This window comes from Lutra lutra, chromosome 17, assembly GCF_902655055.1.
Source record: "Lutra lutra chromosome 17, mLutLut1.2, whole genome shotgun sequence".
In the NCBI taxonomy this organism is placed as follows: domain Eukaryota; kingdom Metazoa; phylum Chordata; class Mammalia; order Carnivora; family Mustelidae; genus Lutra; species Lutra lutra.
In genome coordinates this window covers 2,258,759-2,285,855 of record NC_062294.1, presented here as the reverse complement: position 1 = coordinate 2,285,855, position 27,097 = coordinate 2,258,759, and the positions used below count along the sequence as shown (strand labels likewise).

Here is a 27,097-nt window from a genome sequence, read left to right as displayed (position 1 = left end):
ATCTTCCAGGAAAGCCTGCCCACGGGCTGCGGACAGCCGGCACGAAAAAGGGCGACCTTCCAGGCAAGGTGAGGGATGGCTCCAGCCCCACCGGGGTGGCGCCAAGGCCCACCTTCCAGGTCTGGAGGGCTTCCAGGGGGTGATGGTGGGAGAGACAGCCCAGAAATAACAGTGTGTCCTGACTACAGTCACCCTGAGGCCGATGGAAGGGAGTAAGAGAACCACGCAGAAGCCAGGGAGCCAGGACGCACCCCTATGCTGGGATCCCCGGGAAGGACCGGCTGCTGTGTCCTTCAGGCAGGAAGAAGCCCCGCAAGCTGGGAGGCACCACCTGGGAACAAGGGCGTTCTGCAGAGGTGGGAGGCAGGAGGGTCTACAAGACCACAATGTCTCTTGGGGCACCCGCTCTGCTCCCACACAAGGCTGGCGGCTGACCTGTGCTGGTGGCTCCCAGGTGTCCCCACCACAGACATTACGTTCCCCTCTGTACTGCCCCCTACCCCGGGGATGACAAGGCTGGCCACGGTGCTGGGGAGCCGGACGCTTACCTGGGACCGGCATCGAGGCAGGTCTCTGTCAGTGGTGGAGCATGAGGTGGGTTCTCAGTGGCCCCCAAAGGCCCCCCAGGGACGAGTCCTACTGCCCCCACAAAGGCCTGCTCATCAGCCATACCAGTCCCTCTCTGCCCACAGACGGAATGTCTGGGACCCGTTCCCTGAGCTTGGAAGCTTTGACTCAGGCTCCGCTCCCGAAGGCTGTGAGGGGAGGACTCGGGCCCGTTCTGCTCCCTGAGCATCCCCAGGGCTCACAGCAGGTGCTCCAGACACTTGATCTGAAGAGCAAATGAATTAAGATGCCTTGGCCCCACTCTCTGGAAACCAACACTCAGTATTTGTTACCCAACATAGACAGGCCAATGTACACAATAGGGAACGTTCTAGAGAGAGTGGGGGTGTTTGCCTCAGGCTGAGGGATGTCCGTTGGCAAGGGCAGCGTTCACACCACCTGGTGAGCGCCCCGGAGCCCTTGTCTGAATGCAGGTGCCTGGGCGCCGTCTCCTGGAGAGTCTGACCTAACCAGCCTGAGATGGGGCCTGGTGACCCCCGACGTCCCTAACATGCAAGCCGAGGGAGGACCTGGGATAAAGTGTAAGCCCATGTGGGCACCTTTCCCTTTCTCATCACTTCGGCCGAGACCATTTCATTTTAAAAGAAAGAAGCCCATCAGGACAGTTTATGCTGAAAGCAGGGCTGGGGGTGGTTAATGATGGAGATGCAGGGATGTCCGTGAAGTCAAGGGCAGGGCTGACCCAGGAGCCGGGAGGCTGGCCCGGACCCACTGCTTCTGTGTCTGGGTCTTCTCTATACAGGCCAGCGCTGCCTGTTCCCCCGTCCCCAGAGCAAAGAAGGGCCTCGCCGGGGCCGCGGGGGTGCACATGTCCCCCGGGCATGGCCCTGGTCAGCCTGGCTCCCCAAAGCTCCGATGGTCCTGGCCCAGGTCAGAGGACCTCTGCAACCAGACCAAAGGGACGGACACTCATGGTACAAGCAGGGTGTCCCAGGCATGGGGTGGGGCAGGTGTTCAAGGGTCACCCTCTCCCTGAAGCTCCTAGCACCCCTGTAGCCCAGCTCTCCCTCCCCGTCATTCTTCTGAGGGGTCTACACGCCACTCACCACCCACCCCCTCAACACACACTCACAGAAAGCCTGTGCTTTTCGAATAAACTCGTTTCCTACACGGCCGTGTGGCCTGTCGCCAGGCAGGAACCTCTGCAAAGGGCTGGGTTTGGGCTGTTAGAAATGTTCTCACGGTGCCAGACGACACAGGCAGGCCGCACCGGGTCGCTGACGCCCTCTCGCCCTCCCGCAAAACCTCAATACTTCGTTCACCACGCATGTTTCTTGAGTTTCCGTTCTTTAAATGTTGCCATCGAGTACCATCTGTCTTGCTGGCCACTGGTGCTCCTGGCCATCCCGGGTCCCGGGCAGGTGCCCCCCACCCCCGCACGTTCCCGAAACAGAGGTTTGGGCCTGGGAGATGCTCGTGTCACCTGCCTGGCGTGCCCCCCCAGCCCCGCCCAAGAAACCGAGGCCCAGCAGATGGGGCGACTGGCCGCAGACGTAGCCACGCAGTCCGGGTCCACCGGGGGGGTCACTGCCCCTGATCCTCAGCGGCCTGACAGACCCCAGAGGAGACAGTGGGGAAACCAGGGCCACGGCCTCCGCCTCTGTTGGCTTTGTTTAATTTCTGGAGGAGCAAACCACCCCCGCCCAAGGAATCATAAATCCCTCTGGGAAGGAGCCTGCCACTCCTGAGCCCCGGCCAGGGCTGCCCCTGGGGAGTGCGAGGCTGGCGGGGGGAGAGGGGGAATCACAGCGAGGGCCCCTTCTGCCTCCCCACGCCTGCGCCCGGCATGTTTAGGGAGTGACATCACAGGGCAGGGAGCAGAGACCACCCCTGAAAGGAAAAGCAAGTCACAAAAAGGGCAGGGGGTGGTGGGAGGGGACTCGGCCAGCCCCCTCCTTTGCCTTGGCGAGCACGATCAACTTGGGAATAGAAAGATTCTCTAGTTCTGTGAGGGTGCTGGTTTCAAGCACATCCCTGGGGCAGGTCCCGGGCTGACAAGGAAGCAGATCATCTCCCGGGAGGCCTCAGAGGAAGGTGCTATTGTGTTCCCATTTTACGCATGAGGACACTGAGGCTAGGAGAGGTAATGAGACTTGCCCAAAGCCTATCTCTCCATAAAAAGTGGGGCCAGGACCCGAACCCAGGCTTGCTGGAATTCACAGACGCCCCTGTGATATGCTGCAACAGATGGGCAGGACGCCCAAATGAGGAAACCCAACCTCTGCCCCAGGGGGCCCCAGTTCTTTGATACAAAAGCCAAAGCATGTTCCCCAATCCCAGCTCCAAGAGCACCCACACCCCAAGCCCCCTCCCAGACCTCGGTCTTCTCTCTTTCCAGCCCCCCACATCCCACCCACCAGCAGGTCCCCGGACCCCTCCCGTCCCAGACTCGCTCTTTCACAAGATCCTTTGTAATATCTGGGGGCTGGGCCCATGCCCCAAGCTTGCACCCCTCAGGCCGCCCTTTGTGGATGAAATTCAAGATAGAGCCTAGATTCCGCACGAGAATCCTACAGGATTATGTGTAATTTCGGGAGGGAGCAGGGGCTCAGCTATTTCAGGTGAGAGTAAGGGGCTGGCTGGAGGCCTTCTCCAGACTGGCCATCTCCCGGGCGCCCAACCTCACCACGTGTGAATGATGGGTCAGCAAGGAGCCCACATTCCTGCTTAGCCAGAAGGTCTGCGCATCCAGAGCGCTCGCCGCATCCCTTCCCAGAGGTGGGAGAAGAGGCTGTCCCCCTGCAAAGCCCATTTCCTGCTCAGACCAGGTGGAAAATCTGCTAAACTCAAAAGGTCAAATCTAGTTTAATTTTATACCCTTTCGCTAAGAATGTTCCCTTGAAAAAGAAAAGAAGGGGGGAGGAAACTGTATGTGTCTTTCCAACATTTCAAAAGTTAATTCATGGGGAAGAAAAAAAAGATTAGGATAAAATTTCAAATATTAAATTCAAATGCAGGATTAATGACTTCTATTTCTAAGCCCAAGAGGTTGTCTGGAATTTCGGACATTTTTGGAGCAGTTGAGACCAGACATAACCAGATGCGGTTGTGTTTTGGACCAAGTCAGCACAAATTTCGTACCTTGAAAGACTATATCCACGTCCATCTTAATACAAACAGTCCCTCTTTTCCAAAACTCTCCGTCCAGAATGAATTCAGAGCCATCGGCTTAAACACGAAGACTAAACACTTTCTACTTGTGCATGAAAGTAGCTGACGAATGTGACCTTAATTAGCCACCCCCCACCCCTGCACGAGGCAAACCTTCTCTACTCCCCCCCCGCCCCCGTCACCCTCCTCAAACACACACGCACACGAGCCAGAGGGACGGGTGACGGTCACTAACCGGAAAGAAGAGAGAAGAGCGTTCCCGCAGTGTCTCCGTGATGTCTCCAAGGTTGCGAAGTGCAGTGCTGACGTGAGTGGTGGGGCATCTCCGGTCCGCCTAGGAGGACGGAAGAACTCACGTGAGGGCCCAGCCCAAGGTGGTTTGGCCAAGTCAGGGTGACGTGTGACCAGGGCGTTCCTTATCCCAGCCTGCGGGTGAGCCTCCCAGAACGGTGTCACATCGTCCAACAGTGCTGGCCCAAACAATGGACAAGGAGCAGAGGGAAGGTACACCACGCCTGAGAGCCACGGGCTACCGGCCAAAGAGTATGTTCTACGGAACATGAAGGCTCCTTGAAAAACGAACACATTCCAATATGTTTGGACAATACCGCATCCTCTGAGACTGGGGTCAGCAAACCACGGCCCATGTGCCAAATCTGGCTCTCCACTTGTTTCTGCAAATAAAGTTTTATTGGGACAAGGGCCACACCCATGCATTTATATACTGCCTGTGGCTGCGTGCGGGGCCGCCACAGACACCACAAGGCCTGTGAAGCCTGAAGTGTTAGCAGTCTTTTGTAGATAAAGCGTGCTGAGCCCTGACCTAAGACCACCTTAGGGATTCACAAATCCCATCAGCACATTAATGACCACGGAATCATGCAGCAAGAAAATCTGTTCCACTGTTTAATGTAATAGCCACCACCCTACGTTATGTGCTTCAAAAAAAGCCTTTCTCCTCCACGAGATACTTATCAATTCCTTTCCTAAGAAGGGCTCTGCACACCTTGTGGGAAATGCGTGCCTGTCTGCGTGTGCCACTCTGCCTCTGGTGTTCGGTTACGGCAACCCAAGCTCACACAGCAAATAAGGCTTTTCGGACGAATGCTCAGGAAGGACGCCTCAAGTTTTATCGCTACGTCTTGTGAAAGACTCTTCCTCGCTCACGTGCAAGCATCCAGCCTACCGCTGGGTCTGAGTTTAAATCTGCCACTTCCTCCCTGTGTGAGGTTGGGCAAGCTGCTTGCCCTCTCTGAGCCTGTGCCCCCTCATCTGTGACCTGGAAACCCCCCGTCCCTCACCTGGGAGGGCCGTTGCGCTTGTGTTTGGAAGGCTGAGTGGGACGGCAGGTACCGGCACAGCAGGGCGGGCCACCGCCAGGCAGCGGTTCGCACCATTACCACGTCTCCTCCGTCCCAGGGGACCTAAGTGGAGTGGATCCATCATCAACGGCCTGAGAATTATAAGGGTGGAAAGAGACGCTAGAACATAGGTCCTCGTGGAGGACAAGAAGCTTTCTGACGACAGACACACGTGGATGTGAGGGGGAATGGAAGTGGGGCTCTGGGCCTTCAGAAAACACAATACTCCTCTTGGTCTGATGTTGAGAGAGGCACAGGCCCGGGATGCAGATACGACAGTGACAGGCTCTGGGGCAGGCTCAGTCGCAAGGGCCTGGACACTGAGTCCCTAAGCCCTGGGGCATTGTGTCCCTCAGCGATGGATACCTGACACAGAGCCCTCATCACAGTCCGGCGTGCTCAGTGGGGAGTCCCAGGCTCCGTCCATCCCGTGCCTCTGCCCTCCCCCTATCTTGGGGCCTCTTCAGCACACACCACGCGTGGCCACAGTCAGTGGTCACATCCAACCCCAACGGAGGCAGGGCTGTAGAGGCTGACCCAGTCCCCAAGAAGGGGACCCTACCTGGGTGTACCAGACCCGGTGAGTTCTCAACCTCTGCGATGGGTACGGGAGGGACCTGCATCTCATCCCCAGATCCCGGAGCGGGCCTGCGAGACACCAGGGGAATTCTCCAGCGGCAGAATGGCAGGCGCTGGGAAAGAGCTTCCAGGCAGGGTCTGCCGGGGGTCCCCACCCCCGCCCACCAATCACACCACCCACACAGCGGCCACCCTCTTCCTGCTCACAACGTCAGCCCTGTCTCAGGCTGACGGACACTGCAGTGGGGGGCTCGGAGTCCGCCCGGGCTGGCACCCTGCACCCGCAGACAAAGGGACAGAGGGGCCCTGTGTCGGCAAGCCGCCTCCTGTGGAGCAGGGGCTGGTGAGCTGGCGTCTCTAAAGCACTTAGCACAGCACCCAATACGGACTGAGTCCTGACGAGTATCAGACGTCTTGAGTAGTAGAAAATAAATCCACAAACACCATCTAATGGTCTTACTGGACGATTATTGGACTTTTCTTGAATTGACTGAATTTCACTTGTTTTTGCCCACATCTAGCCTCTGGGTTCTGGAGTTTCACCATCTCCAGGAAGTCACCTGGAGCATCTGCTCCTTCCCACTGAGCACCAGCCTCTAGTGATACGATCACAGCACGTTCTTGTCCATGTAGCTTGAATGCTCCGGACAGAGTACGCTCGTGGTTAGAAGCATGAGCTCGAGGGTGAAATCCTAGCTCTGCACATGCACTGGGACTGGCCACTTCACTGCTCTGAACCTCCTTTCCTCGTTCGCGAAATGGGGGCAATTAGAGAACATAGCCCACAGGGTTGTTGTTAGGGTGTCAAGAGCCACTCCGTACCTGGCCATTGTGAAAGCGACGCTGTGGGGCGTGACTTTATCACCGTTATTACATGGAGCTGCTGGAAAATTTGCTCAGATGACAGAGACACAGTGCCTGGCACAGAAGGACCACCCCACGAGGGAGGGCAGGTGTCACACTCATCAGAGTGACAAGTGTCCCTGGCGACTGGGCGGACGGGACTTCCAAGTCTGGACAGTGACGATCCTGACCACTGTATCATCGCACAGATGGCAACGAAGCAGCCTTTCTTCTAGATGGACCGGTAAGGTGCCAGACACCCCGGTCGGGGCCATTCCCTGCTGCTGGAGGGAGGGAGGCCCATCCCCCACACAGCTCGGCCAGCTGTGGGCCGGGCAGCCTGCCCATCGGGATGACGTGCTCCCCTGGGACCTATGAGGCCCCGCAGGCTCTTGGGGCAAGAGAAACAGGCCTGGGCTTCTGCAGGCCCCACATTCCCACAGGCACGGCTGGCTGGACAGCCAGTGAGCGGGAGGCCGGGGCCTTGGACTCCAGCCAGGCGGAGGCAGGGGAAGTCTGGGACATGCCCGTCTGCTCCCCAGCCTTGGGGTCACAGGAGCTGGGATCCGCCAGCATGCCTCGAGCCATAGGCCCTCAATCTGTCATGATACCCCAGGAAAAAATACAGTGAAATACTGTTTTTTTATCCCATTTATTACCCTAACAAGGTGCTTAACCTGGAAGCGCTGTTGGCACCGAGTGGCAAGCCGCAGCCCACGGAGAATGGGGGCCTGCTGTGCCCCGGCCTCGGCTGCGCCTTCTCAGGGACAGATGACGGGTACGGGTGAGAAGGGGCCAAGGGCGCGGTTCACCCTGACAGCTTTATGGCCCCACACCCGCTTCCACAAAGATCACCTCTGCGATGACGTCAGCGGGCCTCTCCTGGGTGGGGCTGCCCACTGTGGAACCCAGGACCAGAAGTCAGCTGTTTCCAGTTTTCAGGGGTTGTGACCTTTGGGCCAGCCCCTGGTCAGGATTCAAGGGGACGGGGGACCATCCCAGAGGCACGGCCCCTTCCCTGCACAGAGCACCGGGCAGATCTCCCCCACTGAAGAATCATGTCTGGATGCAGCTGCCCTTGGATCCTGGATCGAAAAGCAAAGGTTCGCCCAGTGAGTCGTTTCTCATCAGCATTGATCTCCTGGTGTCTGAAGGGCCTCCTGCTTCCCGGGTCCTTCCAGGCCAGGGTGTAAATACTAAAGGGACCCTAGCAAGGGCAGGAAGGTGCAGGGCCCACGATCAGAGAGACCCCACACTGGGTCCGATGCTCTGCTGTGGGACACTTGAAATCCTTCACAATATTTCAGCAAGGGCCCCATTTCCTCTCGCACTGGACCTCCAAGATCACGCAGCCGTGCTGTCCACACCTCACCCACCTGGTCCTGCCCCATCGCTGACTCTTCTCAGGCCCTGACCTCCTGCAGGACCTCCTGTCAGCCGGGATCTCGTGAAACCGTCCAAACAGCCCCGGGTTTAGGGAATTACTATGGATCCTCATTCTGCAAACAAGGAAAGAGACGCAGGGACCGTGAGCAGCATTCCTGAGCCCTCACCGCTAGTACGCAGCGGACTCAGGACCAAATGCAAACTCGTCCTTTCTGTTCTCCCGCGAGTGGAAAGGAGGATCCAGAAAAGCCTGAGAAGGGTCTCAGCCCAGTGTTACTGGGAGAGACGCATAGATATGGGAGGGACTGGGCCATTGCACCAGAAGAGAAATTCCAAGTGAGGCTCCAGTGGTGGGCATCAGGGGGCAGGAGCTAAGACACAGGACGCAGCACCATCCCTGGCTCTGCCAGCATGGGGGCACTGGCTTCAGCAAACGGGACATGGAGTCCCCCAGCCCCAGGGGTGCACGCCGCACCCCAGTGCTCCAGTCTGCATGACCCCATGACGCTTAGCTTCCCCCCGACTCCAACCCGGCCACCGCAGGACAGCATCGGGAACGGAACCTAGAACGCTGAGAAAATGGGTCTCATGCAGAAGCAGGTGGGGTCGTACGCCAGGGCTAACGGAACTCGGGAGCGCCGGCCCAGAGAAGCAACGGCCCTGAGAGCCCTGACAGCTCTGCCGCGGAGGAAACCAGCAGACGGCGCATGCCCGGCACCAGCTTCCCCGTGAAGACACCACGGTGTCGAACAACAAAAATCCTTCGGGAAACCGGCTTCTGGGAAACGCCAGGTCCGGGCAGGGGAGCGTCTGGAGTAGCTCAGTCCTACCTGTCAGGACCAGGGCCCTGCTCTCGTCCACCGCCAGGCCTGCAACCTAGAACCTGACTGTGTCCAGGGCAAGTCCAGAGACCACTCCGGCCCCCAAGCTAAGAATGAAAGGAACCTTTTCCCAGGAGACTCCCAACTGCCCGGGGGCCCAAGAGACTGACTAAGCTCCCAGAGCGGGATAGACCACAGCCAGGCTGCCCCAGGCCGCTGCAGACAGGGCCGGCCCGTAGGATGGGGGGAGGGGAGTAGAGCGGGGCCCCCTCAACTAGACATCCCTCAGCATAGACAGGCACCCCAGAGAGAAGATCGGGGCCGTGCACTGGCATCCGAGCCCTGGCTCTGAACTGACTGCCCTGTGACCGCAGACCAGTCCTCAAACCTCTCTTCGGCTGCCTGTGGCCCTTGGGGAAACCGGCAAAATCTGTCCCGTGACCTACGAGGCTGGATCAGGGGAGTGTTACTTCCACGAAACTAAAGCTGACCAGGCCGAACTCAGTGGGAGCCACCGGGGAGGACGCTGCGTGGCTGGCGTTCTCTCCAGGAGCACCAGGGCAGGATCACGGGCCGAATGGCCAGGGGCAAGGCCCCAAACTGTCCCCGACAGCGGGGCTTCCCGGCCACTGCCCCAGCCCAGTAAAGCTTCCACTGCACCTCACAGACACCAGAATATCCGTGGCCAAAACCAGGGGTTTGGAGCACGTGCTTTTCTCACATAAAGGTCTGAGTTCTGGTCTCCGACATCACTAGGTTCCTCCTCAGACACTGCCGCTTCCGTCCCCACGGGCTATGGCGGTGCATCTGTCAAAGCAGAGACGAGGGCCTGCCCTTCCCTCTGCGGCCTGGAGGGTGCGTGGCTCACTGGCCAGGGCGTGTCCCATGCACAGCGCCTTGGCAGGGGAGGTGGGGACACTCAGGCTTTACTCTGGGTGACGCGGGACCCAGTTGGACATCCTGTGACTACGGGAGGGAGGATAAACCGCTGCTGAGACAAGCAGTGCACAGAGGCTCTTGTCTCTGCCCTGGACACTGTTCCTATCTCGCCCGGCTCCATCCCGGCTCCGATCCCACCTCCAATCCCGGCTCAGATCCCACCTCCGATCCCAGCTCCGATCCCAGCTCCGATCCCAGCTCTGATCCCAGCTCCGATCTCAGCTCTGATCCCTCCTCCAACCCAGCTCCAGTCCCAGCTCAGCCGTCACTTGGTCTCCACTGTCCTCCCCAGCCTGGGCCTGCCTGTTCTAGAACCTTTCGGGTTTGTCATTATCTGGCTCCACACAGACTGCCCGTGTGACCACAGACCAGTCCTCGAATCTCTCTGGGCTGCCTGTGGCTCTCGGGGAAATCGCTCCAGCGACGGTGACCCCCTCGGGGTGGGCACTTTGGCGTGCTCTCCGGTAGGCACCAGCACCTGCTTGGGGATCTACCTACTGGCTGAAGGCCTGAGTAAATGGGCCTCCCTGAGCCCAGGCCTTAGCCTGCAGATGGACACAGCTCAGAGCTGCAAAGAGAAAAGCAGGCAGGACCATGGCCAAAGCCTCTTGACCATGTGTCTGGTGCCCCCCGCAGCCCTTGGAGCAGGTCACACTATATCCCCGCCCTGCACGAGTGGGCATGGGGACAGACACTCCTAGGGGAGCTGCTGTCTGGACTGAGCCAGCACACAGTAGGGGCTCTCCGGGCCATCCAGGACCCGCTCCTGACTTCATCCCCCGGCCTCTTCTGGGAGTTCATCCCAGCCTAAACCAAAGTCCCCTGCACAGGTCTCCAAGGTCCCTCCAGCCCAGAGACCCACACTTGCATGAAACCATCTCCAGAGGTTGGCGGTGTGGCCTGCTCCCGACAGAGGCTCCCAGAGACCTGTAGCTGGGTGACACACACCTGTCCCCTGTGGGGCCACAAGCCAGCAAAGAGGCAGGCCTGTGCTCTGTGGGGGAGGACCGAGGGGCATAACAGGACGGGTGGTTCAAACGGGAGATTTCCTGTTTCAGCCAGGAGGCCGCAAGCCTGAGATCCGGGCACGGGCAAGGCTGGCTTCTCCTGAGGCCGCTCTCCGGGGCGTGCACGCGGCCGTCCCTCCCCTTGCGTCTGTGTCCTGACCCCTTCTACAGACACAGTCAGGGTGGTCGGGCTCACCCCGCGGACGTGACTGAAGCACCCATTTCGGGGCCTTCTCTCCAAGTACAGTCACATTCCAGGGTCCTGGGGTGGAGGCGGCAACATGCGCACTTGGGGGACACGATTCCGCCCAGAACAACTGGTTGAGTGCACAGCACCTGCTCTGAGGTGTCTTCTGGGGCCGGTGAGGACACTCGTCGTGCCCCCCGACACAGCACGGGGAGGTGGCGGGCTTCCTCTGGTCAGCGAGCGGCCGATGGTCGCTGAGCGAGCTCTCCTGCTCCAGGCTCCGGTCCTGCCGGCCTTGCGCGGGTTAATTGGAAGGTCTCTGGAGTTGGGGGGGATTTACTGCCCCCCAGACCTTTATCATCTCGCCCTGACGCTGAGGGCTCACATTTCCCACTTAATTACTTGTCCCGCAATCAGAAGAGATAGCCGGTTCTGTGCTGAGTTGGCTGCAGCTGTGAACTGTTTATTTACTTTTCCTCAGCCCGGGAATGGCTGTAATTTGAAGGTTCAGATCTCAGCTACCCCGCCTGGTGCAAAGCCTGCTAAACACTTCCACATTGCTAGGGAGGAGCGCCGCTGGAAGCCGCCCCCGCCCCCTGGCCCGGGCGGAGGGCGCTGGGAAAGCAGGTGTTCCTGGTTATCACGGCCGCAGGGCAGCGAGAGAAGGCGCTGCCCGTCCGCCCCGCCTGCTCCCTGGTGCACCCGAGGAGCTGGGCAGAGAAGCCAGGGGCCACGGCGGGGACGAGGATCTCGAGGTGCCAGGACAGGATCGCCCCAAAAGAACCACCCCCTGCAAACCAAGCTGTCCCACCACAGTGCAAGCCACTGCTCTCCCTAATTCCTGCGCCAAATGGTGTAATTACCACTTAAGTTGTCAAATGGCATCCAGATGGTCTTACCTTTCACACCAACGGTTTAATAAGCTTTTAGGCGTGACCTTTGCAGCCTGTCCTCCACCTGCACAGCCCCCCGGTTTGTGAAATCCGAGCCCACAATTAGATCTGATAATGAGTGCCCGGGTGACCAGCCTTGAACTCTGCAAGCTCTCTTAGAGGGGTGCCCAGCGAGTCACCCCATGCCACTGACAAATGGCATGTGTCTCACCACAAATGGAAGGCCCCTGTGCACAGGCCCCCGGTGGCAGGCCTGTGGACATCACTGAGGCCCCGAGAGACCCAAGAGTGCGTGTGGGGGGCAGGCGACTCTGCTAACTCAGGCCGCTGCACCAGGAGCCATGCTCCGGGAGACCAGAGGCTCAAGTCTGACCGACCCCTCCAGGGCAGCCCACTGGGGAGGAGGGGCCTCTGGTCCAGCCTCCCCCATTGGCACCCATGGGGGCCCACCCCAACACGGGAACACCCTGCTGCCACCAAGCTGTGCGGTGACCCTCTGTCCGTGCGGACGCTGCGGGCGCACTCAAGCCAGAGAGACTCCCGGCGAAGCTCTCAGGTGAAGAAGGACCCTGCTCTCTACCGCCTGCTGGGAGACGTCAGAGTCCCTTTCCCAGCGCAGGGCAAACTGTGCGGACGGTTATGGAGCTCGTGCACGCGCGCCTGCACGTGCGCCCGCACATGCATCCTGCACCGCTCCCAGGGCTCCTCACCTACTCACTGACTCGACCCTCGCACAGCCCTGGGCTATGGCTCTCCTCCACGTGCAGATCAGAGAACAGGGGTGCAGAGATGTTAACCAGTTGGCCCAAAGTCTCGAAGCTAGCAAGCGGCAGGAACGGGATCCAAACGTAGGTGAGCAGCAGGGTGTGTGTGGTTATTAACGTAATTGTTTAGGTAATTAAAAAGTAGATATCCATGTGGGACAGCACATTGTACTGAACAAAGTTAAGGATTTGCACGAGGGCTTTGAAAATGCCACATACCCCCCAAACATCCTGCACGCTGATACTCTCAGGGCCCTGTGATCTGAAGAAAAGGATGGATAGGAAGACGGAACAAACCAGAAGCCTTCTCCACAACGGGCTGGAACAGAGGGTGATGAAGGACGGACCAGACACTTGAGCTCTTGGCCAGGGACAGAAGTTTCCATGGGAGACTCTTGTCTCTGATCTTTGCCAGGGAGTGGTCAGAGCAGACCACAAACCAGAGAACCGCAGGAGAGTAAGACCCACAGGGACACTGGCAGATGTCTTTGCTCCAAAACCCCTCATTATATTTGAGTCCTGGGGGGTGGGCATCACTATCCCCTCTCCTGACATTCCCAGGGATCCTGCTTACGTTGTCACTGAAAACCTCCCCCTAAGATTACATCGCCATTCGTACTTAGGTGTGAATGACTGACATTTAGGAAGAGGAGACGGTGTTCGGGTTATCTGTCACCTGAAGGTCAACTTGGCTTTTCAAGCAGAGACTGTGAGAAGATCCGAGATAACCACGATGCATGGAAAAGTCATTTTTACTAACATACTGGGAGGGACACACTGGTTTTTTAAGACACCTCTGCATTTACTGTGGAACGCAAGGCAATAGCGTGGACTTTTTTTTTTTTTAAAGAGGTATTTATTTATTTGAGAGAGAAAGAGAGAAAACATGAGCAGGGGGAGGGGCAGAGGGAGGGAGAGTCTTAAGCAGCTCTGTGCCGAACATGGAGCCTGACTCGGGGCTCAATCCCACGACCCTAAGATCACGACCTGAGCCGAAACCAAGAGTCAGATGCTCAACCGAATGAGCCACCCAGGCACCCCGATGGCATGGACTTTTGAAGTAAAGAGACGCCCAGAAAGACCACGCTTGGCCCGTTTCCCTCTTGGTCCCCACCCCTGGGGAGGCAGCCTACTTTGTAAACAATTCCACGACAGAAAGTCTTAAGGAACAAGGCCTTAAATGTGCACATTTTTCATTCCAATGGCGATACCGTCCGGTATGTGACAGATTTATTTCCATGTGAGCTGGGGGCTCCTGGTGACAAGGCTAGGACTCAGGAGCCTCCCGTATTAGATGCTTCCAGAGAGCCGACTGTCTCAGAATGCTCCAGCCAGCCAAACGCCCACCGGCAGGGAGCCACCAGCAGGGAGGCCGGCAGGCCCACCTTGAGGCCCACAGACCCCTGCCGAAGCCACAGCAGCCGCAGCACCCAACACGCTGGGAAGCTCTGCCTCCAAGCTTAGCACGGGCCCCTCCTGCTTGGGATGTCTCTCTCCCTTGTCCACCCGGAGGGCTCCAGCTCCTCACAACAGGGGCCCCCTATGCCCTCCCCCCGACACCACCCCTGCCCCCACCGTGTCCCACTGCTGCCTTTACTGGCCTCTGCGCCCTGCCCTTGGAGCCCCGACTGTCTGGTCCACCCTTATGCCCACAGGGGCCGGTGACCCAGGATGCCTCCCGCACAGCACCTTGCTCAATGCCTCATGTCCTCCTCCTCCCCACCACGCGTCCCCTGACAGCGGGGCCTGGGTCTGTTCCATGCCTGCTGGGACAGGTGCCATCCGTGTGGGCATCAGTGAGCCACCCTCGTCCCGTTCCCCAAGAAGACTTTGTCTACAGACCTGCCTCTGGCCGTGGGGCCGTGTACCCCCTAAGCTCAAACGAGACACGTAAGAGCTAGCAGGAGTCACCCCCAGAAACATGGACAGATGACATGACCTGCTCCGGGGAAAGCAGGCAGAATGCCAGGCTGCGAAGCTGACCCCAGGCCTCAGCAGAGGGGAGGGTGGGGAACGGCAGCAGGGTGCGGCCCGGAAGTGTGCGGCTTCACAAGCCCCATGGTTCGCCTGTGGTCCCCAGACTCCCCCAGTGCTCAGACTCCACACAGCCTGGGGGCGGGTTCCGTGATGCCCACTTCGTCAACGGGAGGAGGTCAGAGACACCCAGCAATGTGGCTGAGACCACACGGAGACAAGGTGACCCTGAATGGGAACCGGCGGGCTCCGGAATCATCGGACGCGCCCAAGGTGAGGGAAGGAAGAAGCTTGGGATGGGGGCAGGGAGGCGGACGGCTTGTTTTCTAAGACCCAAGTGGGTCCCTGAGAGCACGGGTGCGTGTTTGCGCGTGTGTGCACGTGTGAATGTGTGTTGGTACGTGCAGGTGGGGGTGAGAGGGTGTGTGAGATGCGCACACGTGTGTGAATGTGGGAAGGCGTGCATGTGAATTGATGCGTGCCTGTGTGCACGTGCGAATCAGTGTGTGTGGACGGGTGTGAGTGTGTGTTCCCGCCCCAGGAAAGCCTCGGGAAGACAGCATGAGGCCATTTGGTCGGGCCGCCATGTTTCACGTGCTACTGCAGCCCTGCTTCGGGAAAACGTAAGCCAATAAACATGACAGCGGCTCCCAGCTGCCAGCTTCCTGCTCCGGGTGCACAGAAACCCCGAGTCACAGGGTATCTGGGAGTCCCTGAGCCAGGGTAGAAAGTTCACAGATGATAAGAACCCCAGAGCTCTGAGGATCCCACTGGGCCTCTCCGCACCGGCCCTCAGGAAGGACGGTGGGAGCTGACAAACGGGGAGCAGGCCTGCCTGCCACTCCTGCCGCAGAACTGGCTGATCCGGTCGGAGGGGCAGGCTGCCCGTCACGCCTCCTCTCTGCCGATGGTCACCCCACAGGCCCAAAGTCAAGCCAGCCCCCACCATCAGTGGGCACCCTGGTGCCGGGGAGCCGTCCTCCCCAGACCCCCCGCTTGCTCACCTATGGAACAGGGCCCACCAGCACCACCTCCACCACCAGGTGACCCTCCTACAGCACACATTGGCCATGGGGCACCCAGCACCTGGACCCTCCAAGGAGGGGAAGTGGGAGCTCTGATGCCCACATTGTGCAGGAGGGACCTGCGACTGCGGGGTCCCGGGCCTGGTGTGCCCTCTCCATAGCCCAGCCTGATGCTACCTCACTGGACGTTTCCGGAAGGGAGCTCACTGGTCCCATCTGGCAGGAGCACCTCTGAGGGGTCTCCCTGTCCCACAGCTTCTTGTGGGAAACATAGGCGTTTGTCCCACTCCTCTTCCTGAGAAGAGATGGTCCCTCTCTAGCCTCTGTGCCCTCGGCTCTGAGAATCGCGGGACCCCCCGGTACTTCCAATTCAGCGTCCCTGGACCCCAGGGGACAGAAGAGAGGTGGAGTGCCTGGTATTATTGTCACACTTGGGAATTTCTAGTGCACGTAGCACGGTCCTAAAATGGGGCCTCAGAGGGAGCTCAGGACAGTCAAGGTCTCTGCTCCCGACTCCCAGCGTCGGAGCTCAGCGCAGGCCGTCTGCTGCCCGTGAGGACCAGAAACTGCCAAGGTCACGTCCTTGAAGGTCATTATGAACAATGAGACTTAAGACTTAATTAAGAATTCGTCTTTCCTCCTAACAACCCCAGTCAGTAGAGGGGGAGACTGAGGGTCCTAGGAGCTCCGAGACAAGGAGAGACCAGGAGGCAGCAGTGAATTAAGACTCAGCCCGGGGCACCTGGGTGGCTCAGTGGGTTAAGCCGCTGCCTTCGGCCCAGGTCATGATCTCAGGGTCCTGGGATCGAGTGCTGCATCGGGCTCTCTGCTCAGCGGGGAGCCTGCTTCCCTCTCTCTCTCTCTCTCTGCCTGCCTCTCCGTCTACTTGTGATCTTTCTCTGTCAAATAAATAAATAAAATCTTAAAAAAAAAAAAAAAAGACTCAGCCCGACCCCAGAGCCGACAACGCTGCCAGCCGGCACCTCCCGACAGGCCTGCTCAGCAGAATGACCTGGGGCCTGGAGGGAGCGACGGACGCCTCGTGGGCCACCCCAGACCCAGCCAGGCTGACTGTGAGCCCCAGGCCTGAGAATCTGCATTCTGAAACAGCCGTCCCTGGAGGCAGGACTCACACCCACCGCCCGCACTGCAGCACAGAACTGGGCTGATGACCTGTGTCCCCCCCGACTCCCGGCTCAACAACAGCGCCTCTCACAAGAGCGCCTGATGGGGAAGGGGGCACGGAAACCAGCCCAGGCCAGGCAGGCAGGCCTGTCCTGCCCCCGCCTGCCTGCACAGCGCCCCCGAGGGCCATGCGGGGCACTGCGTCCCCCGCGGCCCCCTCCCTGGCAGGGAACACACCGGGGCCTCTACACAAAGAATGGGCGGAAACGCAGAGGGCAGGAATTCACCCCTGCATTTCACACCGCTGTCCGCTGGGACAGGCCTGCTGAGGATCCGAGGGCCAGCAGCAGCTGAAAAGGCCAGGGACACGGGGAGCCCGGCCCCACGGTGCGAGGGGCCGGCCAACAAAACACACCTCCCCCCAAGCTGGCCAGAGGGCAGCTGAGCAATCGCCCGCAGAAATCTGCAAGCTCATCACGGAGCTTGGAAACCTTGGTGGGGACACAACACAGGACGCATCCTGCTCGGCAGAGATAAGAGAATTCCCAGGTTCTCCCCTCCCCCGGGGGACAGAGAGCTGGGGGGAGCTTAGGGGAACAGGAGAGAGGTGCCCCGAAACGCCTCACTTCAGGGAAGCTGCCCCGTGCCCTTCACCCTCCCTTCCAAGCTCAGGGACAGGCCTGGGGGGCGGGGTCACAGGTCGGGTCGGGGTGCTGGGACCCCGTCACAGATGTCACTCCTCCCCGACATCAGGCCTCAGGCTGGCTTTCCAACACCACTGCTTCCCCATGCTGGCTGTGGGGACCTGGGCCAGCGTCTTTGTGGCTCTGTGCCTCTGTTTCCCCACCTGCAAACTGGGGCTGTGGGGGGCACCGCCTCCTGGGGCAGAGTAACCACGGGTGCGCGTGGAGGGTCCCTGCGGCCACAGCCCTCGCCGCACTGTCCTGTCAGCCCTCCCGGCCAGGCCTGGGCGTGCACACCTCACAGACCCCTTCCGTGGCTTCCGTCAGGAGACAGACACAACACGGAGAAGACGGGGGACAGAGCAGGGGGGTTGAGCCGGAGCCCGAGGCCACCCTCAGTGACACCGCGTGAGGCTCGTTCTGAGAGCGCGAGGGAAGAGCCCGACGCCAGCAGACTCAGGCTCTGCCCTTGCTCTGTGGGGCCACACCGGTGCCGGGTTTAGCCCAACCCCGAGATCTGGGCTGCTCCCGTGTGTCAGAAAGGATGACAAGCCGAGGAGTAGAAGCGAGCGGTCAGGGCTAGGCGGACCCTCCCATGCCCCTTCCGTGCGGGGTCCTCCCTGTGGCCCTCACAAGCCGACTCATCGAGATTCCGACAGGTCAGGTCACCTGCCCAGCATCACCTAGCAGCAATCGGCGGGGCCTACCACCCGCACAGAGCAGAATCGAACACTCGGGAGCTGTGTGCGTCCCCCTTCCCCCAGGGGACGGGCTCTCACCCTGTCCCTCTCTGTGGCCCCCACAGGACACCGGCACAGCAATCAGCCAGTGAGGGGTCAAAAGCTCACGGCGAATGGGCCCGTCTTCTTCCCCGTGTGGTTTTGAGCGGGTGGCGTCCAGACTGGGCCCGGGGAACCGCGGGCCGTTCGTGTGCGCGGGTATCAGGGTGGGGGCACCCGGTGGGTCCTCAGCCACTCCTGCCTCGACCAGGGACTCACGCTGCCCTTGAGATCGGCTACCCTACCTCTAGGTTAGCCGAAGGAATTCGGACAGAGCCAGTGTGTTTTGGGGAAAAAATTAAGAACGAATTGTCCCAGCACCCATGTGGGAACACAGACCCATGCTCCAGATCTCCAGGTAGAATACATTTGCAGGTAGAATTTCTCTAAGCAGATTCCATGTGTGCATGACCCCTTGGGGCAGGACCAGGGGGCCTGCAGAACGGAAGCCAGAGGCTGGGGAGCCACACCCCTTCCTCCACCATGATGATGTCAAAACAGCACCTGCCCCTGCAGACCTGGCCTCCGTCACTCTCCCGCTCGGCGTCCCAGGCCTGCCGGTGGCAGTCGGTGCCCCAAGCACCCACCTGGAATGGGACAGGCTGGGCGCTGTGCACACGTTCCTTCTCATTCTCAAGTCAAGAAGGTGCGGGGAACCAGGACAGCCCACTCTGAAGCCCGGAACCTGCCCCATGGCTCCAGGGGCAGAGCCTCACATTCCCTTCCAGAACTCCCGCGCCGACCACGGACAGCCCTGCAGACGTGCTCTGGAAGCCGCCGCTTCCTGCTTCCTGGGCCCGGGTCCACCACAAGCCACTGCGGTGCATCCAGGAACTTGGGAAGGGGCCACAGCAAACACCGCGGGCAGACGTGCTGGCTGGGGTCTTCACACCCACCTTCTCCCTGGCCCGCCTAAATGGGATCTTTGGGGATGCTTCTGGGAAACCCTTGGCTCTCCCGACTGGAAGACACAGACCCAGCTGGCGCAGTCCTGCCGCCCTTCTCCTCCTTTCCTCCTTTGAATGCACGCATAATGGCTGGTGATGCAGCAGCTCTCCTGAGGCCGTGAGAGCACAGGTAACGGCAACATAGCAGACGGAACGATGTCCCACCTCGCCCCCAAGCCGTCCCCAGCCCAACCCGCAGAACCCGTGAAGATGTTAGCTTACGTGGCAAGGGGGGAGCAAGGCTGCAGAGGGAACAAGGGTTGCTAACCAGCAGCTCCCAACAGAATGAGAGAATCTGCATTAGTGAGTGGCCCAGCGTGACCACCAGGGTCCTTGCAAGGAAGAGGGAGGCAGAAGAGGACAGTGGAGGGATAGAAGTGGTTGGAAGGAGGGCAGAAAGACAGCATATCACCGGCTTGGGTGAGGAGACAGAGGGGCCCCAAGTCAAGGGACACAGGTGTCGCTGGGACAACAGACATGATCAGGACTGCCTACTTCACAGGCCTGAGCAAGGATTCTCCAGTTCAAGGTGGGGCTGGCTTCCTCACTGTGCTTTTAGGGTGGCTGCTTATCCCTGACAGGATCCCACTGACCAACAGCCCTGTTTGGGGAACACAACTTCACCAAAACATAACGTTTGCCTCGTGTTTTCCCGATCTCCTTTATCGCTTGTCCTACGGTGGAGTTTCCAGCAATGGCCACGGTTAAGAGTGGGGCCTCCTCTGCTGACCTGTGCTGCGTGATGGAAAACACAGGACCCTCATCATGGACATCTACTCTGTGCTAGGCGGGGAACTGGGCTCCGGAGAGGGTGTCCACTGGGACGGGCTTGACAAGCTGGGCGCCCCAGGGGCTCCCCGTGTCACCCAAAGACTGGTCCCACATCAAGGGGCCACAGCAACCACAACCCCTGTGCTCCTAGCAGGTGCCAGGCCCCACGTGCCACCCTGCTCACGCTCCTCTCAGCAGCCCTGACAGGCCCGCACTGCCCACTCACGAGGGGAGCGAGCCCCGAGCCCCCGCCCAGCATCACAGGGCACGTGAACACCGGCAGGTGGTGGACTCATCGAGCCCCTCCCCAGGACCCCCAGCCCCACAGCCTTCTCGGGCCCCACTGTGCAGCCAGGTTAGGAGGAAGCAGGGAGAGTTTGCTCCCAGGCCAGGCTCTGTGCTTGGAGAGTCCACGGCAGAAACCACCAGCTCGCCTAGGGGCCTGAGGGGGTGCGGGGGCCATAGCAGGACGGGGAGGCCACGGCACCCCCACGGTGTGGTCCAGAAGGGGGGCCTCCTCCCCAGCACACCCCCATCCCCATTCTGCGCAACTCTGTGCCCAGCAGCGCCCTCGCTGGGTGCGGCCAGGACCGCGGGGCAGGCAGGGGTTTGCCAGTTGAACCCCACTCTGAGGCCAACTACCGAGTGGACCCCATGTCCTTCTCCGTGAAGCAAGAAAGAAGCCACTACATTAGGGGGAGTCTTGGCCAAAACCCACCCCTGACGCTCCCAACGGGTAGGAACATATTAATTTGTTTTCTTCGTAATGAGGCTGTGAGTGAAATCTTCAGAACGGTAAGAGATAAACTTCTCATCAGGAGGATTTTTGTAAAGAAAAACGTCTCCCTCACCTTCCGAGAGAGCGTCACGCACTGGCCACATGTGGCCCTGGGCTGGCCGCTCAGCCCTCTGCTGGCTGCCTGACCACATCTGCTCCCCACCCACTCCTCCTTGTTGACAGGATTCTGGTTTTATTTGGCTTGGCAGTGGACCCTACTAAAAATATGCAGTTTCCCAGACTCCTTTGCAGTGGAGACTGGTCAGGTGACGCAGTGGCAGCCACGGTGACCGAGGTGAACTGCCGACAGCCCTTCCAGAGGGACAGGAGGGCGCACCTCTCCCTGGGCTGGGACTGAGGTTCACAGGCACGGTGTGTACCTTGTGCCAGAGGGCCCACAGGCACCGGGCCCAAAAGAGGGGGGAGTGAGGCCGCTGCCCAGACCACCCGCCTCCAGCCGCCTGGGCCTCCGACAACCCGCCCTGTCACTGCCAACCACCACGGTCCCGACCCGTGCGCCACCTGACGGTGAGCAGCGGCCCCCGACCCCCATCTTCCCAGAGGGGACACTGGCAGTACACAGGCCGTCTCCATGGAAGCTGCTCCCCGCCAAGCCAGGGCCCGCCTCCCCCTCACCCGAGAGAGGATCAAAGACGATGGCTTCCAGCTCACCACAGAACGACAGGCCGCCTCTACTCACTACAGTACGTTTTATGTATTTGTTTTATTTCATTCATTTCCTTGGTGAAACCAGTTTCCCACAACAGCCACGTGGCACCCAGACTTGCTGTTTCCTCCGGGGTTGTGACTGAGGGCTATCCCCTCTTAGGAGGGCTGGAGCGCCCGCGTCTGTGAACTGGGGTGGCCAGACCCACCCGCTGGCTGCGGGGCAGCTGGGCAGATGCTGAAGCCGTCACCCGCCCTGACCTCCATGCTCCGAGCTGGGCCCGTCCTGACCTCCGTGCTCTGCGCTGGGCCCAGGTCTCACACTGCTCCTGCCTCACAGCCCCCTGCCTGCGGGGGCCGACGAGGAGGCTCTGTGCCCCTCAATGGCTCCGTCACCCAGGCCCGGATTCCTCTGCCCCCACACCACCCCCGTTCAGACGCCGCCACCCCATCAAACACGCCTCCCAAAGCTGCGGTTGCCCATGCGCACGTCGCCCTCCCGATGGATGGTGGGCCGCGGCCGGTACCCCAGAGTTACCCTGAGTTCTTCACACTTGAGTGGGGTCTTGAAGAAAGGAGGGGACTCACTAGCCATAGAGGGAAACGGCACTCCAGGGAACAGCGCATGCAAAGGCACTGAGGCACAAGACAGCATGGAGCCTTGGAGCAGCTGTGAGCCTCGCGGGTGTGTGTCAGGGAGCACAGAGAGGAGAGCCAAGGCTGGGCCGTGGCTGCTGGTTTTCAGAACACAGTATTGTCGTTACTCCCGTTCGCAGTAACGACGACAGTTACTGGCTGCAGCCTGAGATATCACCTCCATCCCCACGTGAGGTGGGTCCTACCATTATCCTCACTCCAGAGAAGACAAAACCGAGGCCCAGAGAAACAAACTGACCTTCCCCAGGACAGCCATTCGGAAACGGCTGAGCTAGAACCCAGCCTCCTTCTGCCTGGCTGGACAGCCTTGTTCTCAAGGGCCATGTTAGACCACGAGAGCAGCTTGTCACCTGGCAACTATGTCACCGTCCACTTTCACCACGGGCAAGCACGTGTGATGTCTGGGGTGGCCCGCGGGTGGCCTGCGACATCAGCTGGGCTGACTTACGTGTCTAGGGTTCCACAGCACTGAATGGGGCCACGAGGTTCTGTGTGTCCCTGGTCTTTCCTCAGGCCGGCACGGGTTCTTCTCACGCTGGCCCCAGAGGCACGGGGGCACTGCCGGAAACAGGTAAACATTTCTCCAAGCTTCTGCCTGCGTGACGTTTGCGAACTTCTCACGGACCAAAGCACGTCGGATGGCAAAACCCAGACCCAGAGACAAGGAATCCTCCCGCCTTCTGGGAGAAGCAGCTGCAGACCCTCAGCGGAGGGGTGAAGACCCCCAACCACGGGTGCGTTCCACCTGCTGCAGGTGAGGACAGCCGGGGCCACGGCCGAGGAGGGGGCTCCCCTGCAGTGTGGGAAGGGTGACTTGTCTGCGGCTAGGGCACGTGTCAGGAGGAGAGCCGCGATCCCTGACCAATCCTTCTGACTTGAAAACCCCCACCCCGGGACTGGCACCTGGGGAGGTCACTACATCCAACGGAGAGAAACAAACACCTCCCCGAGTACTTAAGGCAGCTTCCACACCCGGAACACTGCCGTGGAGACGGAAAAGCTCGGAGGCCTACGAGCGGAGCCGGGCATGAGCAGTGAGGAAGCCACCGGCACCCCTGGGCTGCAGGACGGGAGGAGCTGGGGTGGGGGCAGGCGACGGCCTGTCCCTGCAAGTAGCACCACTGCCCAAGTCACGCGGCTCTTCCCCCCTCCGCCCTGCCGCCTCCCCCAGTGCCTCCCCCGGTGCCCCACGGTCAGACCAGCAAGGAGCAGGGATGCAGGAGCCTGTCTGGCGCGGCCTCTCGGCCCCTGAAGCACCCGGAGGGCAAGGAAGGGACGAGGGAGGGACCTGAGCACGGAGGGTTCCAGGAGAGCCGGCATCTGCCCCTCCCCGGAGCAGGTAGACCCCGTCTCCCCTGTGCTCAGGGCAGCATTCCTCGGCGGCCAGGATGTGCACACAGACCCCAGGTCTGGTTTGGGAGGGCAAGGTGGGGCCTGGGACTCTGCATTTCTAACTGACTCCCAGGCACTGCCAATTCTGTTGGTCTATGGGCCCCACTTCCCACGGCAGGCACTAGCACGGGAGCGCAGCAAGGGCGTGCAAACGCTCCGTGAAGACCAGGGCCCGGCTCTCCCTCCTCGGGTGAGCGTCCGAGGCAGGAGCAGCAGAGAAAACCGAGATCTGGAGAGTTCAAGAGACTTACCCAGGGCGCCCAGCTGGTGGATGTGATGCCAGGCAGCCCCTCTGCCCGGTTTTTCAGGGCTCCAGGGACTCGCCCAGAGACAGTGGCAATGTGGTCCTTTATCCAGCACGTTCTATGGGCCCAGATTTTGCATTCACAATCTCAAATCCTGACAACCTGGAAAAGGAGGGTCACTAGGTCCATTTTACATAGGAGAAACTGAGGCTCAGAATGTTAAAGGAACTCAGCAAGCGTCTGCAGAGAGGACGGGCAGAGCCCCAGGTGAGCCCCATCTCCTGCGGGAGAACTTCTGCTCCAGGCCTCACACCTCCCGGCTCTCAAATCCTCCCACTTGTGTGTCCACTCAACAGATGAGCTCACTGAGACCCTGGCTCAGGATGTCGGGTCTGCGGTCCGCTAGCCCGGATTCGGGGCTGCAGTTCTCCTCATCCCCCAACAGCGGCTGTGCCGCGTGCAGAGTTCCACTCAACCTCCCTGGGACTTGGTTTCCTCAACTGTTGAGTGAGGACAACGGCGTTCCTTATGCTGTCCACCTGCCGGGAGGCAGCGTCCAGTTACCCCAGCTGATACCTGGCATGCGGCCAACTCTGGCTTAACACCCAGCCTTGTGCAAGTCTGCCACCGTTCCAACGCTTAGAGTCTTGACAGGGGAGACCGTCGACTCGCAAACTGAAAAACAGGAATTTGTTAAATGACCAAGTGTCCAATGTTAGAGCACCAAGAAGGTGGGGCGCCAGGTCGCCAGGGACAGCAGCATGGCATCGCTGTTGGAGCCCCCCTCCGGGCCAGGTCTGTGGCCCCAGCTGCTCGTGCGTGGGGCTGGGTGCTCCAGGGAGCTCCTGCTCTGTGGACGAACCATGAATCCCGCCGTGAACGTGCTCATTCCTGCCACCGGCAAGCCCGGCTGCAGATTGGAGGAACACCTGTGCGCCCAGACCCTCTCCGGGCGACGGTCGGCATGAAGTATCGGGCCCCAGCACAGCTCTGCGGGACACCTCCTGTTCAGAGGCAGCAACAGCCAGGCCACTGGGAAGGGCGGCCTCCAAGGCTCGTTGGTCCAAACGACGTGGAGAAGCGGGTCGAGAGCCCTCCTGAGAGACGGGCCAGGATCCGAGCTTCTGGTGCGCGCCTGCAGGAGGAACCTCGGGCTCCCTGCTCCCGATGTGCAGCGTAAACCCGGATGGAGTCCCCAGGGCTCCCCACCTCCCTCTGAGAGCGCTCCCCAGCGGGATGAGGAGGCGGTGAACCCCGCGGGCTTTACTCCCCACCGACGGCTCCCTCCACAGTCGAACACTGGATGCTGAGCGGGTCTCCCGGTTTGTCTGGGTAAACTTCTCTCTTCTTCCACGCGTAGCTAACACACAACGCAAGATAAGAGCTCTGATCGCATTCAGCTCTTAGGAGGGCGGTAACTATGCCTCCCCACCTCTTCTGGCTGAAATCGAACGTTACTTCCACAAAAACACAAAGTGGAAAGTTTACAGATTGGGCACCCAGACCCTGCAACGGCACGTCATCACTGCGAGCCGTCCAACGTGCTTGCTGGCGCCACGAGCCTCGGCGTTTCAGAAGCCCACGTGAAAGAAGGTGCCCGGGCCACTCTCCAGCCTTCCACCAAATACAATAGTAAAGAACAAAGAATTAAAAAAAAGTATTTGTTGGGGCACCTGGGTGGCTCAGTGGGTTAAAGCCTCTGCCTTCGGCTCGGGTCATGATCCCAGGGTCCTGAGATCGAGCCCCGCATCGGGCTCTCTGCTCTGGGGGGAGCCTGCTTCCCTCTCTCTCTGCCTACTTGTGATCTCTGTCAGATAAATAAATAAAATCTTAAAAAAAATAAAATAAAATAAAATAAAGTATTTGAAAAGTAAAAAATAAAACAATAAAAGCCCGGAAAAGCAGCAGCAATAATCTTTGAGGCAGCTGAGGTCCTCTCGGCGCGGCTGGCAAACTGAAGCATAAACACATTTAGGCTGAAGTTGGTCAAACGTCTGGCTGAGTCCGTTTTCTAGAAAACAATCTCGCCCCAAACAAGCTGCTTCATATACGTGACGTCTGAAAGTGCTTTTCCTTGCTGGGTTGAAACCTGAAGTATTTTCAGCTAAGCAAGAAAATGTTCGCCATTGGACGGCCTAGGAGAGCTGTCACGAGCATGATTTCTGGAAATAAATACGATCGTAAGAAGGTTGGCCCGAGCAGAAATGTAAGTCCACGTGAGTAGCTGGTGTCATTTAAATTGTCCCTTCAACCAAGGTGCCAAGTGACACAAATTTTTTCAAGTGTGTTTCAACACGATCGCCTGCCTGGATCTGCACGAGCCTGAACAGATCTCGCTCCAGAAATCATTAATTTTATTTTCTCCAGGGTCCATGTACGCTCTCTGCTCTGCCTGCCAGCCAAGTATTTGGGACAGACAAGACCCTATTTTCTCCGGACCCGTTCATGAAGTTTCCCTTGATACAGACGTGGCTCAACAGATACTGTCTACGTTTCGTGGGTATCTTGCTCGAGAAAATTAGAGCTAAGTTTCAGGAGGATTTGTTTTCATTTTAACTCTTGTTTGCTGGTCACTGACACTCAATACTTACATGGCTTTCGCCCCAAAGGGCAAAGTCTTTAAAGCAGAACAGAATTTAGTTAAACAGCTGGGTTTCTTGCGCAATCATCGTAGTAATAAGGATGCTTACGGGCGGTGGGTCACTTGCCCAGTTTGTAAACACACAGGTAGAAAAGCCTGCACGTCATTTGGTTGAATTTTTAAAGGACAATACGTGATTTACACGAGGAAGGCGTCCTACTGTGCTGCATGGACCCGTTCCTACGTCTTTAAACAGGGCTTCACATTCGGAATCAAATGAACCCCCTTGCCATGTTTTTATTTTTCAAAAACACGTGATGACGTCACTTTTAGGAACCGAAGGTAAGCCTTTCTGTTGGCATTGGGCTCTAATCTGTTTCACGCAGTGTCAGGTGCGCGCTGCATCTTTTCAAATTAAACAACGTGGCAAGTCATTACCCAAGACAAATTAAGGAATCACAGCGTCTGTCCCACGAAGAACCAAGACGCTGAAGTCATCCGAAATTGTCTTCATCTGAATTTTAGCAACACACAGGTTGAAAACGTGCTCACCGGGTTCAGGGGTTCTCTCTAGCAAGAGATGGGGGCAGAAAAATGTCTGTCTGTTCTCGAAATGAAGTGGGAATCGTTCTCGGTGGCACAGAGGCGAGGGCCACCCCGAGACCTCTCGAGGGAGAGGACGGTTGAGAAGCTCTAGGACGCTGGCGGCACCGGCACGGCAGGCACTGACAGGACCAGACCCGGGGTCCGGGCGGGCATTCCCACGCGTGTTCCTCACCCCCAGCAGAAAAGCCTTTGTTGAGAAGGTGAGACTCGGAGCCCCACTCCCTGCACAGGCTGGTTTCCCGCGCCCGTCCGCACGCGCACAAGCGACCTCACATGTGCGCTCCGCGCGACTGCCACGGGAGGATCGAGAGGGGTCAGTTCCCCCCGACACATAAACAGGCAGCAGATCT

General features: G+C 59.3%; 1 protein-coding gene across 2 annotated transcripts in view; it reads right to left on the bottom strand.

The window, feature by feature from the left end:
* The window catches only part of LOC125089821 (uncharacterized), a 170,264-nt gene that overhangs the window by 7,439 nt on the left and 135,728 nt on the right, over nt 1–27,097 (bottom strand). The window contains exon 6 of one of the 2 annotated variants that reach the window (XM_047712286.1): nt 3,974–4,072. In XM_047712286.1, coding sequence (XP_047568242.1) covers nt 3,974–4,072 — 99 coding nt within the window. Of the gene's footprint in view, nt 1–3,973; nt 4,073–23,572; nt 23,723–27,097 lie in introns of those variants that run through there. The other variant, XR_007124071.1, reaches the window with a different exon arrangement.